The 18,088-nt window shown below is 40.5% G+C and overlaps 1 protein-coding gene across 6 annotated transcripts in view; it reads right to left on the bottom strand.

Moving 5' to 3' along the window:
- The window catches only part of GRIA1 (glutamate ionotropic receptor AMPA type subunit 1), a 279,509-nt gene that overhangs the window by 117,120 nt on the left and 144,301 nt on the right, over positions 1-18,088 (bottom strand). For all 6 annotated transcript variants that reach the window (XM_039836660.1, XM_039836661.1, XM_039836664.1 and 3 more), the window contains exons 3-5: positions 13,957-14,196; positions 11,208-11,392; positions 6,207-6,260 (exon numbers count right to left, since the gene is read on the bottom strand). In XM_039836660.1, the coding sequence (XP_039692594.1) occupies positions 6,207-6,260; positions 11,208-11,392; positions 13,957-14,196 (479 nt within the window). The remainder of the gene's footprint in view (positions 1-6,206; positions 6,261-11,207; positions 11,393-13,956; positions 14,197-18,088) is intronic.

Here is an 18,088-nt window from a genome sequence, read left to right as displayed (position 1 = left end):
TTGCTATGTCAGCTCTGGTGATCACAGAGCAAACTGTGTGTTGTCACTGTTACAGAGAGTGAGGTGAAAGCAGAGAGAGAGAAGGAAGTCTCTGTGGGAGAGAGGAGGGGAAGCTGGAATAGGACTACATGAGCGAGGAGAAATTCTGAGTCCCTGCTCCATTTCTGCCTATTTCTTCCTCTTACACACACACAGTGGAAATTGAGAGGCAGCAGTGGGAGGAAACGAAGCAACAAGGAACAGAGCAAAAGATTGCTGCAAATCCCAGTCCAGCTCTGCTATTTAATTTCTGAGCGACCTCAAACAGGTTACTGCCTTCCCTTCTCTGGAGCGTGAGTGTCTACATTGTGAAATGGGGGACTGGATGAGGTGAGCTCCTAGGAACTATTGGATTCTTCAAACTAGGGCAAGGCACACTCTTCAGAGGACCACTGGCTGCATATATGCACCGTCATGATCCTTCCCAGACACCCCGCAGACCGCCATGCTCTGGCCATTCAGGTGGCCATTTATGGGGCTTGGATTACTGCCACAGGTTGTGATTTTTCTCTGGCATTCATTATAAAACTTTGTTTACATGTTCTAATCTAACTGGAAGACAAGGCCATGTTGCTTCTAGGACAAAAGTCAAGCTGTGTCTTTCTTAGTTCTCACATGAGCCCACAGTAGTGCCAGGCATGTGGACATGCCTGGTCCATGTTTGATGTTTGCGCGTTGGCTGTTAGAATCACATCCCGTGAGAAGGGCCTGGGTCCAGACTGGAGGAGCAGCACCAAAGAGCAAGCAGAATGACTGTTCCCAAATGCATGCTGCTTTGTGGAAGACCTGTTCTCCACAGTCCCAAGAGAGCAGGTGGAGCCCGGAGTGATGAGAGGGTGATGCAGTGCAGACTGGGACTCATTGGAGAAAGACTTTAAACTGTCAGAGCCCTTTGAAGGTAGCAAGGGCTGTCTCAGGGGAACAAGTTCCACATCACTGGCTATTATTCAAGCAGGATCCAGATGGAAGGGAAGTGGATCCGAAGCCCTCTTAGGCTTATCTCCATCTAATCATGTGCACGTTCATAACTACATTTATAGTCCCACTATTTCTGCTTCTTTTAGTATAGAACCAAGGATTTTGCCTTTGGTGCATGTTATATGGTGGTATGAACGTTATTTCCTGAGAAGTCATTTCACTCATTTGTTCATTCAGTGACTTTTTCAAAAAACCTGTTACCTGCAAACTCACTTTGCCAGGCACAGGGATTTCATCATTGAACAAGGTAGACCCCCATTTCTTCCTTCAGACACTTATGGACAAATAGGGAGGAAGATATTCTATAATCGTGAATCAGTTGTGGATGAAATTTAGTCTGGGAGGGTGTTAAGGGACCTCGAAGATTGTATCTTGTTCCCAGATATTAAATAAATTCTTTCCTCACTAATAATAATAATGATAATGGCGATGACCATGATTATTATGATAGTAATTATACACATTTACTGAGTGTTTATTTTGGCCAAATATTACTAAATACACTTTATAATGTATTATCTTTCTTAATTCATGCAATACCCTAGGAGGAGACAGATAGTATCACATCACTCCTTTTTTTTTTTAACAAGTGAGGCAACGAAAGCTTAGAGAGGGTAGGTAACTTGACTAATATCACACAGATAATAAGTATAAAGCTAGAATTTAAACTCAGGTCTGTCTGACCCCAGAGCCACTCTTCCCAACTGGTGTACCACCTAACCAGAGGCTGCAGAAACCAGACGTGACTGTGTGTAGTACTGAGAAGGTGGGAAGAGAGATGTAGAAGAAAGTGGGCAAGCTCAGTCTTACAGAAGGTGTAGACAGATTTCTTACCATAAGGGAGCAAGGAGAATAAAGAACAGTTTCTTCTCAGACTGCTAGAGCAGAAGGGCAGCAGCATGGGACTGGAGGCTTGGGTGAGTTGCCACATGGATCAAAACCTCTATCTCTGATATTTCATAGGGGTTAATCTCTAACCATAAGGTGGAAATGACTGGTCTCCAATTGCCCCAGTAAGACCAAACATGACTTGCCCTTATCGTCTGTCCCTCAGCTACCTAATACATTAGAAATTTTAATTATAATGAAATGCCATCACTGTATAATAGCAAAGCTATCCAACAGGAGTTTGAGAGCCTGAGTTTGAATTCTAGGTCTATAGCTGCAACTGTAGGCAAGATTTAAACTCAGGCCCCCTACCCCTTGTACCTTCCCATAGCTCCCCTGTGCTCAGCAGTCCCATGGCACAGAAGTAAAAACTTAGACTTTGGAGTTCTATAGTCTGGGGTGGAAGGGAGCCCAGCTCCATCACTTTATAAATTTGCGACTTTGGAAAACTTACTAATTTTTTTGAACTTTATTCATCTAAAAAGTAGGGATGATATTATCCACCTCAAGGATTATTGTGAAGGTTTAACAGATACACATTTAAGTATTTATCATAGTGTCTGGTATGTAGCAATTATGCAATGAATTGTTGCAGTTATTGACATCGTTATTATTGTTTTGTTATTTATTAGGGGTTTAAAAATTCTATTTCTGTGGCTCAAGGGGTTTCCCATCAGGTTAGCCTGGTCATCTTATTCTTGTGCCCACATTACTCGGTTTTTGTCAGGTTCCTGACAGCCAAACTCCATTGACTGGGTCTCTGCTTTCCTCCTCTGCGGCTCAGTCACACAACATCTCTGAGCCTTAGTTTTCACATCCGTAAAACGGGTATGATAGCTTCTACTTTGTCTACCTCCTTAGGAATATTGCGATGTTCAAAACCCAGTGGTGTGATTAATGTGAATATGTCACACAAGCTATAACGTGGTGTGAAAATGGGAGGAATTGCTGTTACTATTGTTATAAACTCCCGTGAGGTGTGATATGGTCCACTTTGAAAGACAACCAACACCTTCACTGTTTCTCAAACAGGGAACTAGTGGACCGTTTATAAATTCTCAAAGCTCTGCTAGTTCTCAACAAGAAGTTTTAAATGTTGTGCTTTTTTTATTCCAGTGAAACTCTAATCATCAACATCAATAATCTGGTCATTTGTCTCATGATTTGAGTATTCATGTTTGCAGTTCCAGTGACACCAAAGCATTGAACTGTTAGCTTAGTATTTCCCAAACTGGCTCTGCAGATTCATTGTTGGGGCCCACAGGCCCTCTCTTTTGAGAAACACTAGTTCGGTATAAGGGTTGCTGCTGATGCACCCTGAATATAAGAAGTATAACTCTGGAGGTCTCTGGCTGGTAGATGTCCGCTTTCACTATAATCTCAGAGCAGGGAGTGAACGTAGAGTCAGTGCTGGGGTTTGAAGGACTGACAGCCAGACCAGATAGCTTGATCCTCCAGTGGGCTCTAGGACCCAGAGGCTTGTTTAAGAAATAATGGCATAGCTTTCCAAGTTCTGCATGGTTCAAGTTCACTTTATGGACCTACCCATGCTATGGAACTGTAAATACATCTATCCTATCATATATAAAATATGAATACACATATAAACATACATATGTATGTGCATATATACATGCTCACAATTTATGATGCATAGATAGATAGATTCAGTATATGAAGTAAGAATTCCCCACCCATGTAGGACACTTCCAATTTTTCAAAGCATGGTGGCATTCAACAGCATAGTTAGTTGTCCCAATGACACTATGAGCATGTGGAGCAGGAACTATTATTCCCAACTGATAGATGAGGACACAAAGAGGCGGAAAGTTACCCGACATTGCACAGCTGGCTAAGGGGTGGTGTGTGGACAAACAGCAGTGGTTTTTTGTTTTTGTTTTTTTTTTGTTTATTTGTTTGTTTTCTTACTCCCTGTCCATAAAGCTCTCCTCTCTGACCAACCCCATCCCGGTCCCATCTCCTTCCCGTCTCTCTTCCTGCAGGCAGAGCTTCAGAGCTGCTTATTTCAATTGCTCCAAAGTGATCTGTTAGAAGAATGCCGTTGGCTACTTTGAAGCTAGCATTCTGACGGGAACAGAAAGAAATGCAAAATAAAAGTGAAGCTTCTTCTTTTGTTAAACCTTTCAAAAGCTTCTTTGGTTTCTAACTCTATAATTACACCCTAATCACAAATACTTTGAAGGAGGAGGTCAGTTCCATGCAGCAGCAGGCTAATTATGTGGCGGAATTTCTAAAAATTATCATCTTATGAATTGTGTGATTCCTCTGAAGGGGGAAAGAAAAACATATACTACATGCTCGACTATGTTTCAAACTGAATTAATTAGTAATTTGAAGCCTAATTATCAACTAATCTATTGGAACATGCAAGTCTCTTGTATTTAGATGGTATATGCAATTTGCATCCTATTAGCTGGCAGTTGTAAGAATTTGAGAGCTCATTAGGTCAGAAGAAGAATGCAGATCAGAAGGATACAGAAACCCAAGGCGCTGACTTGGTGATGCTGTGACCGAGAGGTCACTGGGCAATGGATGGAGGCTGGTGATGTAATTACCTGGGACCTTTAGGTGGCTCTGAGGCCGCCAATGTGTAATTATGCATGCCATGACCCTTGTTCTCTGTGCTCTCAAGCAGCAGGGTGCCCACACTGTCTGCACTAAGATGTCCTGGAAGAGGCATTGGATGCTGCCTGCTCACTGTGGTGCTAGGCCTACCACTATCGTGGACTTGCTCTATGACCCTAGCCAAGTCACACCATGTTGCTGGTTCTGTTTTCCCACAAGCAAATGGGACTTAGATGGAGTTAAGACCCCTCTAATACCCCTCTAGTACTAAGGATCTGGGTGGGCTTTGAGAGATGTCAAGGATTTTCTTCATTACAAAGTCAGAAATTCCATCCTTGTAATTGTTTTTTTAGGGGTAGACTCTTGGTTTCCTAAAAGCCTCTGAACAGCCATTCCCCCACCCCATTTAAAGTGCAAACACCTCTGAGAATAATACATATTTAGTCATTAATAGCCAGGTCTAAATTAACCTATCTCAGTAAGCCTTTTTGATTTCCAGGCTTGAGCCTGAAGTATTGGGACAGCTAAGGCAAGGATTGATCGAAGGGGAAAGAAGGTTTAGGCAGGGATCTGTCTAAAGATGGAGAACAGGGCAGAAAAAAACACAGACCTTAAGGTTTAGGCAGGATGTTTCGGTCCTATTTTTAGATCCTGTTATTTTGACTTTTCCATATTACATATACCCAGAACCTATGCCTTTGTTATACTAATGACTTTTATTCCAAAAATAAGTTGAAAATCTCAATCTTTTGTTCAATTAATAATTAATATTACTCATAGAAGTAATCAACACAAAATGACATGGTTAAAACTGAACATGATATAATTTGTTATAGATAAAAAGCTAAAAGTCACATCTTAATGGAAGCACAGAAATTTGTAAGCCAGGATAAAAAGCAAGCTTTGTAGAAAAATTTCCATTAAGTGAATCTGAAAATTGCTCACACTTTGACATGACAAAACTTATTTATAAAATATTTTAATAAATATAAAAATCTAGTATTAATTCGATGAGAGATACAGCTGCTTTGGAAAACAATTTTGGAATTCCTCAACATATTAAACATAGAGTTACCATATAATCCAGCAATTCCACTCCTAGGTGTATACTCAATAGAAAAACTTGTACACAAACATTTATAGCAGTGTTATTCATAATAGTCCAAAAGTGAAGACAATTCAAATGTCTATCAACCAATGAATGGATAAACAAAATGTGGTACATCCATATAATGGACTATTAGTTTGGAAGTAAAAGGAATGGAATACTGGTACATGTTACAGCATGGATGAACCTTGACAACCTTATGCTAAATGAAAGAAGCCAGTTACAAAGACCGACATATTGTATGATTCCATTTACATGCAATGTTCAGAACAGGTAAGTGATTGAGATAGAAAGTAGATTAGTGGTGCTTGGAGCACGGTGGGAGTGATAGCTAATGGGTATTAGGTTTCTTTTTTTGGATTGTGTTGACGGTTTCACAATTCTGTGGTCAAGTGCACGGCATATAAATTACATAGCAATAAAGCTCTTTAAAATATGGGACCAAATATGGAAAAGGTAAACTTGGTACTGCCAGGACTCGGTATTGTAGCTTTGAATTGCCCCTTTCACCCATGCAATTCCCATCAGCCAGGGACCACAGAAGGAAGCTAGGGCCCCAAACACAGAAAGACCCATAAACTGAGAGCCTGCAGTGTGCTCTACTCACCAGATTTGCAAGAATGTAGTGGTAGCCGATGCCATTCTTCTCCAGCTTTATAATCTGCAAAACACATGAGAGGGGAGTCCTTAATCACATAAGCAGTTAAAGCCACAACAGCAATAATGATAGGAACTAACACTGATTGAGTACTTACAATGTGCCTTGCCCTATCCTAAGTACTCCAACTACAATATCACAATCATCCAACCATGGTGGCATTGTTGAGATCCTCATTTTACACATGAGAAATGGAGGCATGAGAGGTTAAATAGGTTCCCTAAGGTTACGCGGCCATTAAGTGGCTGATGCAGGATTTGAAATAAGTTCTGTCTGATTTTAGGGGTGGGGCAGTGTTATCATAATGCCAAGGACATGGCTGAAATGCTCACTTCTCTCCTCTCATAAAGTCTTCCCCAATGTGTGGAGATTCTTCCCTGGTGGGACTCTTATTCTGCGTTGAATTCCTTGCCACTGTCATGGTAATATCTTCTGCTTGGAGGGACAGATGAGTGGATGAGTGGACGGATAGTCAACTGGGTAAATGGACGATTCCACCCGAGTTCTTGATCTTTAACTCCTTGCATAAACCATGTTCAGATGCAGTTATTTCCCTGAATTTTGTGCGTTCTTCCCTAAACCAGTTAGATATTCAGTCATTAATGGGCCACTCAACCCAGATTGAAGGGAATGTCAGAATCACCTGGTCCAACCCCTCACTGCACAGATGATTTTCCCAGATTCCTCATCAGTCTCTTTGCAAGGTCAGGACAGCGTCAGAGTCTTGTGAGCTTTTCTATATGATTGGCCTGATGACAGTTAATCATTAAAAACCAGGGTCTCCAAACATCCCTCCATCCTGAAAGTGTGGACTATCCCAAATTATTGTGGGGAGGAAAAATCTGGAACTACTCACAGGTTTGCTTGGGTAGGCAGACATATCACCCGAGGAACAGCTAAGACCTTAGGTCTTGTTTTAGCCCTAGATCTGCCTGCAAGTTAACTTCGTCTTTGTCTTTATTATTATTTTTTTAATCATCGAATTGGGGTTAGTACATCCCAATTAGTGCCTCTTCCCCTGCACTGTTGCAATGAGGCATAAAACATATGAGAGGTACTTGGGCTTCTTCTCTAACTGAATAAATTTTCAAGGTTATTAAAATCCACATTCAGACATCTACTTAATTGGATGTATGTGCATAGCGACTCGTATATTTTTTTAATGTAGGGAATAATTAAATGCAAGTGCACACAATGAATGCCCCCAAACAGTGGTTAGATTGTGAAATTCCAGACCGTGGAGCTCAAATGCTATTGGGATGATAGTTTTATTAATAACTCTTCATTACTTTTTCATCTTCTTGTCAAACGGTTTGCTGCCCTTTCAACAATGAGATACCTTTATCAAAAGCCTATTTGGATTCTAATAAACACAAAACGGCAAATAAAAGATATTTCAAAACCCACCACATTCAGGGAGTGAATAACTATAGTCTCTGCAAAATGAAATTACAGGTCAAAAACATAGGAAGCTGATGATAATTGATTATTTGTGACCAATAAAAGTTAGCAAATTCATATGGTTTATCCTAATACCAACCTTCCCACCCTTTTACTCACTTCCCTACTCATTGGCATATCCTCCTTTCTCTCCTGCCTACGTTTCACAAACATTTATGAAGTGCTTACTATGTACAAGCACTGTGCTGGGGATTTAGTGTAAAGTGAAACAAGTATGGTACTTGTCCTCCTGGAGGTCACAGTTTACTATGACGAGACCCAGACTAAACAGATAAAGAGAGAAATACACACAGAGTTACAGAATGAGAGAGTCATCATAAAGGCAATGCACAATTTTGCTTGGGGCCCATTGCCTCACTGACCCCATTCCTTCAAAGCTCATTTCTGCTGGATAGCCTTAATTCACATCTTTGTGTCAGGAATGTAGTTTTTCTTCTCTCTGATTGTTCATAAGCTTTATGGCTGAGCTCTAATCCCAACTACTCTGTAAAGCCTTCTATGATTAATTAATCCAATCAACAAATATTTATTGAACATGGGTATATGCCAAGCACTATGCTATGAATGAGTGAGGCAAGATCCCTATGTTCTCACTGAGCTGAGCTGACATTTTAGTAGGGAGCCAGATGGTAAACATATAAATAGGTAAATGAACAAAAGATTTCATCAGGTGAGAAGCGCTCTGAAAACAATAAAACAGGGTAATGTGATGGATGGCTTGGTCCAGGTCTTTTTCATCTCTAACTCATTCTGAACTTAATGACTGTACTTTATAATTTGGTGTGTTATATATTGATAAAGCATTATATTCTAATAACCCTGCTCCCTGATCATAAACCTTCACTCCCTTTACACTATTTATACAATAAACCCTAAACTCTTTTGAATGGTTTCTAAGGACAGTCACAATCATGTGTTCATCTTCCTGTCATTGTCTCCCAGTTAAGACACTCAGCATCCTCCACTGGGATGCTAAGCCATCTGTGAATCTCTGCCCTAACATGCCCTCTAGGCTTCCCTCTATGCTCTTTTCTCTTGCTTAAAATCTCCTATTCAGCCAATGGCGACCTGTACATATCCAGACCCTTCTCACATTTGGGTTGTTTCTTGGAGTCTTCATTGATTCCCTATTCTTTCCATTCACTCAGAAAACATTTATGGAATGCCTACTAGTGCTTCACACTGTTCAAAGCACTGTAGATACAGCAGGGAAAAAACAAAACAAAACAAAATTCCTCCTCTCATGGAGCTTATATTCTAGTCGGGGTCCTGGAGACAGAGACAGGCAATTGACTCTTGATTTGGAATGTGAATCACTGCTTCCCTCCTTAAGTAGAGCACTGTATGAGACTGAAAAGATCCCAATTGCCAAGTGTTGGAGAGTTTAGAATGATGCCAAGATGTCAGACTGCAAGTCAGTAGATGTGAATTCTGGACTCATCATTGTCACTAACTAGTTGTCTGAACCCATGGCCAACCATTCACCCAGTCTGACCATCATTTATCCCGCCTGTAAAATGTGAGTGCAGGTGGTAAATCAAGTTATCTGTAAGATCCTTTCAACTCTTTGGTCTTATGTTCCAGAATAGAAGAATCCAACAATTTGGAAAGTTAATATACTACAATTTAAAATACCCACACAACCAGTCAATTCCTTACAAAATACAAGTTTGTCTTTTGGCAGAGGTGGAGGTAAGGCTGAAAAGTTGCATTTTTAAGAGGCTGGGCCCTGTAGCCAGACCAAGCTGCATTTGACTTCCTATTTTTCTTACCTGCTTGTTGCGAGTGTTTGGGCAAGTATAACCCCTTGTTTCTTCACTTACGAAATAAGGGAATTGATAGGAGCTGTTTCATAGAGTTGATATGAGGATGAAGTGGGATTATGTGTAGAAAGGGCTTGGCATAGCGTCTGGTATATGGCAAGCACTCAGAAAATAGTAGTAATGGCCTGTTATCTCTACTAAAGAACAATATAGGACAAATCATCAGTCTATTAAGAATCCTTAATTATTATTCAGCACTTTCTCCACCTCCATCTCATCTAACGTTTTATTAGCTTTTTAGAACAGGGGCCTTTATTACTATTTTACAGATGAGGACACTGGAGGGAGTGACTCAAGAAGCCAGTACTAGTTAGCACTATGAATAGCAAAAATAGGCTAATGCTTACATATATTGCTTTCTGTTGGGCAAGCTCTGTTCTAACTGCTTTACATGTATAGATTCTTTTAATGTTCACAGGAGCACCCTGAAGGAAGCTATTATTATTATTATTATTATTATTATTATTATTATTATTATCATTACTACTACTACTACTACTACTACTACTACTACTACCCATTTTACAGATCAGGAACCTGAGATGTACAAAGATTAAAACCTCGGCCCAAGGATGCAGAGCTAGTAAATCCTAGAGCTGGGGTTTGAATCCCAGTCTCTCTGACTTCTGGGTCTCTGCTCTTAACCATTACCCTGTACTGCCTCACTTAAGTAGAATTCAGACCCTCTGACTCCAGTCCAGACAACTCCCTTCTCAAAGGAAACTGTTTTTGCTGGTTTATCTTTCTGAGAGGGGAGGGCAGATCCACACATTGCAAAGTGGAACACAGAGTTAATGCCTTAGAGAATCCCTGACTTTCAAAATCTCTCCTGTTCTGCTGCTGAGACCACTAAGTGATTGCTGAGCTGTGTATTAAGATCCCCTGTGGAGGCCACAGGGGTCTGCAGGGCCATTAACAAGCTTTGTCATATTGTCAAGTACCTACAACTACCATCTTTAGTTAGATAGCACTGTTCAAAAATGGTAGCAAAAATCTACTTCCTTGCTAGCTCGTCCACATACACACGTGTAATTTAAAAAGATGAGTGATCCACAGAAAGGCCTGCTACTTCTGTGGTGGGGACACACTTTAGTTCTGAGAAGTGTTGGAGCCACAGCTTCACAAGGCTTGGCCACAAACTGTTGAGGTTACAGTACCCTTTCATACAATGTACAGTCAATTGATCTCTCAGACACATGAGTGTGTTCAAGGAAACAGTAGAAAGGGAGGGTCCTGCTGCCTCCTTAGACGCTTAAAACAGGTCAGTGGGCCAAATGAATGAGATGCCAAATGCTAGATCAGTGAGTGACAGAACCCAGAGCTGAATGAGGGAACCTGGCTCTACAGGCTGTGTTCCTAATGCAGTAGTGCTCCACAAATTCTAGGATACAGTGTAATTTGCTTTTTAACAATAAAGGGAAACACCGGAAGTAAGTCTTTTGTCAACTGATCTGGGAACAATTTGTAGCCCTATGTCAAGGCTCCCATTGTTTGTGCTATTTCATAAAATTTCAGAGTTAAATTTTATGAATCACAGAATGTGAGAAGGAAGGCATCTGGCCTCTTATAGTCAAGAAGTCTCGTCGTAATAGCCAAGGCAAATGATCACCCAGATCCCTCTTGAACTATGTCCCACAGCTACCAGAGGCTTTGCAGAGCTCACTACCTGGCCCAAGATAGCATTGAGGCGTTCTGATTCACAGTCCACCACCACTAGCCGCTCCTTTTTCTTCTCCAGGTCTTGAAAGAGCATCCGGTATCCCTCCTCTGTGGTTGTCAAAATGTTGACTGCTGTCACCTGCCAGTTCTTCTCAGCAGCTGTGTCCAGGACTTTCTGCAGGACGGACAAACCTGGAAGTCGGGTGAGTAGGACAGAGAAGTGGCAATCAGGATACACAGGCATTTACTAACTGCTTACTAAATGTGCCAATGTGATATCTAAACTGTCAATCAAATTCATGAATGGTCAATACATCTTAGCACCTAATACTTTTGCCTCTCATGCAGTATGCATTCAATCAATGTGTACTGAATTCAACTACTGCCTTCTACTTTGTAGCTAAATGATAGAGGAGCCCATTACTTAATGCTGCTTTGTTTCATCTTTGAGATATAGATGGTGTATTAGTTTCCTACTGCTGCTGTAACAAATTACTACAAATTTAGTGGCTTAAAACAACACACATTTATCATCTTATACTTCTTGAGTTCAGATGTTTGAAATGAATCATCCTGGGTTAAAATCAAGGTGTCAGCAGGGATGTGTTACTTTCTGGAGGTTCTAGGGGAGAAAGTTTTCATGCCTTTCCAGCATCTAGAGGATGTTGGCATTTCTTGGTTTATGTCCCCTTCCATCTTCAAAATCATCAGTAACTGGTCAAGTCTTTTTCACATCACACTCCGACACTGACTCTTCTGCCTTCAACTTCTACATTTAAGGACTCATGTGATTACATTGGGCCCAGACAAATAATCCAGGATAATCTTTCTATTTTAAAGTCAGTTGATTAACAAACTCAATTCCATTTATAACCTTAATCCCTCTTGCCATTTAATATAATATATTCACAGGTTTCAGAAATTAGGACATGGATATCTTTGGGAGGGAGTTGGGGCCTGCCTCAGATGGCTATTTCACTCTTGCATTATTAATCAACTTTTTGTACATATATGGTTTCTGTCTCCCAGTAATTCAGCTAATCCCTCCATCAGTAACCACCAGGGTGCCTAGCCTCAAGAATCATCTATAGATTATTTTGTTATGGTTTCTTATCTTTGTTTCTTTTTCAGTACAAGTTGTTTCAGTATAGCACTAAAAGTTTACTGTGTTGTCTAGCACTGTTCTACTAGCTTTTCTGTCTCCAGTTCACTTAATCCTGTGAGGTAGTTACCATTATTATCCCTGTTTTACAAATGTAGAAATTGAGGCTCAGAGAGATTTAGTCATTGGCCCAAAATCACACAGCTAGCAAATGGCAGAGCTCGGGGCTCAGAGTTCTGAGGTAGGCAAATGAAACATTTTTAAGAGAGTGGGTGCTTTTGCTGACCCCAAAGATGATCCTCTGTAATTGAAGTTACATTTTTCTGGCTATGCCTCTTCTAGGATTCAAGTTTCATTATGTCACAAAAAGATTGGGGAAATAATCCAGAAATGCTTTATGTCTATGGACTTTATGTCTATAAAACAGCCCTTGTGCAGGTGATCCTCACAATGGCTGCTGTCTGAGAAGGAAAATCATCAAACTAAGGAGAGGAAAGAGAAAAATCTAAGAAAATAGAGTGCTTCTGGTCTCTCCTTCTCATCTGAATAACGCCTGCCTAACTCTTCCTTTAAAACCATTTCCCAAGCTACTCTCCTACTCAAAGTCTTCAAAGCCTTCCTACAGGCAACCCCCTAAAAAATCTCCCTTTTGCATATGGAAAACTCCTCTCCCTCAGTTTTCAGACCTTACATGGTCCATTTATTTATTTATATATACCAATAATGACTAAGTTCTTATAGGACTAAGTTCTTAAGTTCTTTAGTGTACACAGGGAAGGTAGGGCAGTATAATACAACTGCCACAGGAGTTAGAGAAAAGGGCAGAGTTCCCATTTAGAAATCAGGGAATAGAGAAAGTAGTGTCTGAGCAGGCCGTAAAAGAGAGGAAGGATTCATATATGTAGATCCGAGAAGGGAAATGCATTCCAGAAAACAGGAACAGCATGAATAAAGATGCAAAGAAAAAAGTATAGAAAATACTTGGGAAATGTAATATAAAATTAAAAATTTACATGGAGGCAGAATTAGAAAGGCCTGGGAGGGTTGATAATATGATGGTGATGATGATGACAATAGCAGCTAACATATAAAGAGGACTTTGAGCATTTATTATGTTTCAGGCACTGACAAACACTTTCTAGTCATGATCTCATTCTCCCCACAGCAACTTTATGAGATAGAGATTATCTTCATTATAGAGAGGAGGAAATGAAAGTATAGAGAATTGAATGCCCATTACATAAATGTTCAAACTAAGGCAGAGAGAGTTTGCCCAAAGTCAAACAGCTGGAGAGGAGAGAACACAGAATTCAATCCAGGTCTGTTTGACTCCAGAGATTATGCTCTTAACAACCATACTCTGAGCCATGAGCCATTCAACTGAGGTCCTCGGGCTTTGAGTCTGGACTCAGGAATCATGGACGCTTGGCGAGCTGTAGAGTGACATGGTGCATTAAGAGGATTAGTCTCTTAAAGGATGTGTTTGCACACTATGAGTTAGTGATTAGCCACTGAAAAATCAGTCCATAGACATAAAGCATTTCTGGATTATTTCCCCAATCTTTTCAAGAAGGCAAGGAGGCATCATTTTTCTTCCTCCTGGTAGTTTTCTCTCTGTTTTTCAATGGTCTCCCTTCCCTACTCCCTGGCTTACCCCGGTCAGCATCGTAAATGTAGACAAATTTCTGCCACTTGTAATGGTCGATGATACTAATAAGGGCATCCTGCAACTCGGGGCGCAGCTGAAGGACAAACTGGTTGGATGTGTCAACGGGAAAGCTTGGTGTAATGAAGCAGACATGGAGGGCCCCGCAGAAGGAGGTCAGCATGTTCACGGTCCTCCGTTCGTAAAACCCAAAGATGGCATAGACTCCTTTGGAGAACTGGGAACAGACTGGAAGAGGAGAAGATAAGGGTTAATGGAGAGAAGTTGCTGCAAACAAGTTGTCACATGTCGCCAAAACTAATTCATCCATTATTCAATCCACCCATCCAACCAACAAATCTACCCATCCATCTGTTCAACCCCCTGATCTATCCAATTGTCCATCCATTCTACCCATCTATGCATCCCACTCACCCATTTATCTGTCCAACCCACTCATTTATCTATCTGATCCAATGTTTATTAGGTGCCAATTTCATGCCAGATGTTGTCATGGTTATTAATTATAAATGTATACAAAATATTTTTAGACATTTTCTCACTTTATCTCTATAACAACCTTGTTGAGGTAGGAAAGTGGTGACTGGGTCATCTTTTAAAGGAAAAAATCAAGGCTCAGAAACTTAACAAACATGTCCAGTGTAGCACAGCTAGGACATATCTGAATTGGGCAGATATCTTGACCCCAATCTAGTAATCTTTCTTTGACACTACCTATCACTTTAAGGCAAAGCATAAAAAAGATGCTACAAAAGGAAAGATGTCCACCAGCTTGCTGCTGATTCACGTTTAGGTTTTACTGTACATTTTTTTTTTTGGCTGATATTAATTTTGTGTTTATACATCCTGTTAGCTGAATTTTCAAGCCCCCTGGTGTATCAGCCATAGCAATAGCTTAGGTGTATGAACATTCTCACAGGAACCATTTTTTAAGATCCCATGTAGTTACCGGTCCTGGTATGTGGTTGTCATACTGCTAGTTAGAGTATAATGCTGAAAAGACCAAGATCATGGGGCCAAACTTCACATCAGTCAACTGTTAAACTTCATTTTTTTTCTTTTTGCAATAGAAGTTGAATTTATTAAAATAAACAGAATCTTTGTGTTTAATAAGCTCACTAGAAAATAAGAAGAACTCCAAGGGTGAAGCAAACATTATACATTAAAAGACTGTGGAGCTAAATCTAGAGTTGAGAGCCATGAGGAAAAAACAAACTTGGAAGGCATGGTTGACCAGTAGACAAATGCCGATATCAGTCCCGAGATCGAGAAAGTTATCCTTGGGTTGTTTGGTAAAGCTGAAGAACTGATTCTGAGATGTCTGTATTAAGTTAGGCTCTTCCCAGGGAACTAATATTACAAATTCATTTTTTTTAAACCAAATATATAAGGCTGTTCTGATTTTTTTTCTTTTTTAAAAAATGAAATATAGTGGAGTAACATTGGTTAATAATATTACATATACTTCAGGTGTACAACATTCTAATTTGACATCTGTATACCCTATTGTGTTCTTCCCACCCAAAGTCTAGTTTCCTTCCGTTATTATATATTTGACCCTCTTTCCCCTTTGCTAACCACCATTCTATTGCTAAATTTTATTTTGATATATGATACAGGATGAGGTTTCACAGCCTTTGCCCTAAGCTGGTGACCAGACCCACTGCAATCCCAATTCCATGAAAATTACCCTCCCATTATGGATGGTGATGCAGATAAGTCGTCCTCATCACATTAACGGTATTTTAGAATAATTTTTATCATTTCACATATATTAAGTTATTTAGTTCTCATTACAAACCCGTGACTTAGGTATTATTGTTTTTTTTGTTTTGTTTTGTTTCATTTGTTTTTTTTTTTTAAGATGAAAAGTTATGCTCTTAGATCATCTTCTCTCTTTACCACATCACCTGCTTCCATGACCCCATGGAGTCTTATATATGGGGTCTCCAATTACGCTACATAAGCATTGCACAAATGAAACTTAGTCCTGCAAGGTGCTCTTTTAAAAAGAACAGGCTTCTTTGGTCGAGTATATTTGGGAAAGGGTACGTACACTATCCTCATCTCGGAGGTTCATACTGAGCACTAACTACATAACAGATTGTGAGGAATCCTCTTCATCTTGCACCCAGATTTTGTCAAATATATTTGTCGCCAGGACCCTTTGTTGGTGAATACTTTTAACTTGCTATTGAAGAAACTTTGGATCATGCTGCACTACAGAATGCAATTAATCACTGATACCCAGTTGCCTGCTGTGACTCTCAGTTCTGTCAGTCCCTAGAAATAATGGGCTTGACAATCATCTCTTAAAGATTACAACTGAACTTCAAACCTCACAAGTCATCTGTCCAACTTCCACTGAAACCAGCATACCATCTACAGGTAACCTGGCAGGTGATCATTAATATCTGCTCGCATACTTTTAGTTACTGGGCATTCACTACCTATCAAGGTGCCGAGTCCATGAACTGTCCACTGTTTGAGACCAGAAGTTCATGAAATGCTTGCTCTTAACCCACTCCATAGCCCTCCTGGTATCTGAAGGTAGTCCTCACGGATTCTGGCTTTATGGCATTTTTGTTTTCAGCAGTGAAATCCATTCTCTACCCAGAAGCCAGAGGGATCTTTTAAATTAAACAAAACTCATTGTTTCCCTTCCTTGTGCAAAACCTCTCAGAAGTTTTGAGGTGTCCCATTGCACACAGAAAAAAAACCTCTAAACGTCCAACCATGGCTCAGAGCCTGAATCATGTGCCCCTCTGACCCCTCCTCCCTTACACCACACCTTGCTCCCTGCTCTAGCCACATTGACCTTCACTCCGCTCCCCAGGGCTCTGAGCTCTTTCTGCCCTGGAGACTCTGTAGTGCAATGCTCTTCCCTTATGTCTGCAAGGGTCACTCACTTTCAGCAGTTCTATCTCAGATCTCACCTCCTGGAACAGGGCTTCCTGCATCACTTCTCTTAAAAAGTGACTCCACCCTCCCCTCACGCCCTCCTCCTACATCTCTAACACATCATCCTTATTTCTCATGTTTTAATTTTCATTTGAAATCATTTTCTTTACTTGTATATACCTTGTGGCTTCTTGGGTCAATGTTAATTCCATAAAAATGGGGGTCTCATTTGTACTCCAAAGCCAGGATAGTGCCTGGGGTGTGGTAGTAGCTTAATAAATATTTCTTGAATGTAAGAATGATGAATGCTTGATGAGAGGGTCACATGACCCACAGCAGGGGATGAGGAGGAGCTGGGTCCAAACAGAGATGAATGTTGGGTCATCCTGGACTTCCTGCTCCTCTAAAGTAGCTGTTTATCCTTCACAACTCATACTCTTTTCTCCTAGTAAGGCCGCTATCTGCTCGCAACAGAGAATAGTCACTGTCATTAAATGTCTATTATGATTGCCAGAATCAAGATTTTCATAAATATGGATTTCTCTACCAGGAAGCATATATTGTATATTATTTTCCCCATGTTAACTATAAATTTGTCAAAAAAAAACCCCACAATCCATCTTACTGGGTGAAATGTATACAGGGAACAGCACATAAACCCTACTAAAATATTATAATATGCTCTCTACGGTATTTTTAGGATCTCTTCTTCTCTCGTTGCAATGAAATATTATCCCATGGGATATAAATCTTATGTTCAAGATCTATTCCCTCATGCCATCTACTTGGTTTCACACCTTTAGTTGGGCCTCTGGGGCCTTCATGGCTGGCATTTTTTGCTAAAAGTTGAGAAGCAGAGGAGGGAAGGATGAGATGGGGTGGAAGAAATAGGAGCGAGTAGATGCGAGCAAATCCTCGGACACATCAGAGGTCAGGATTTTTCCCCCTTAAATTATTTTCCTATTTTTCCCTTTTGCAAATCTCTCTTCCCTTAAACTGAGACTTGAGTGGATGCTGGCCCCCAGAGTTGCTCAGCATCTGACCTTCCACCTGGCTCCTCATTTCAGCTAAGCCTGAGCAGCAACAGAGAGAAAGAGAGAGAGAGAGAGAGATTGAGATATGTAGAGACTCTGTAGGCCCGAGGTCTGTGGGAGGATGCAGTCATTGGTTAAACATTGGGAAATATAATTAGGAGGTGCAGGGTATTTCTTTGAATCTG

Source organism: Pteropus medius, unplaced genomic scaffold (genome assembly GCF_902729225.1).
Source record: "Pteropus medius unplaced genomic scaffold, Ma_sr-lr_union100, whole genome shotgun sequence".
In the NCBI taxonomy this organism is placed as follows: Eukaryota; Metazoa; Chordata; class Mammalia; order Chiroptera; family Pteropodidae; genus Pteropus; species Pteropus medius.
This window is presented reverse-complemented; position numbering and strand designations above follow the sequence as displayed.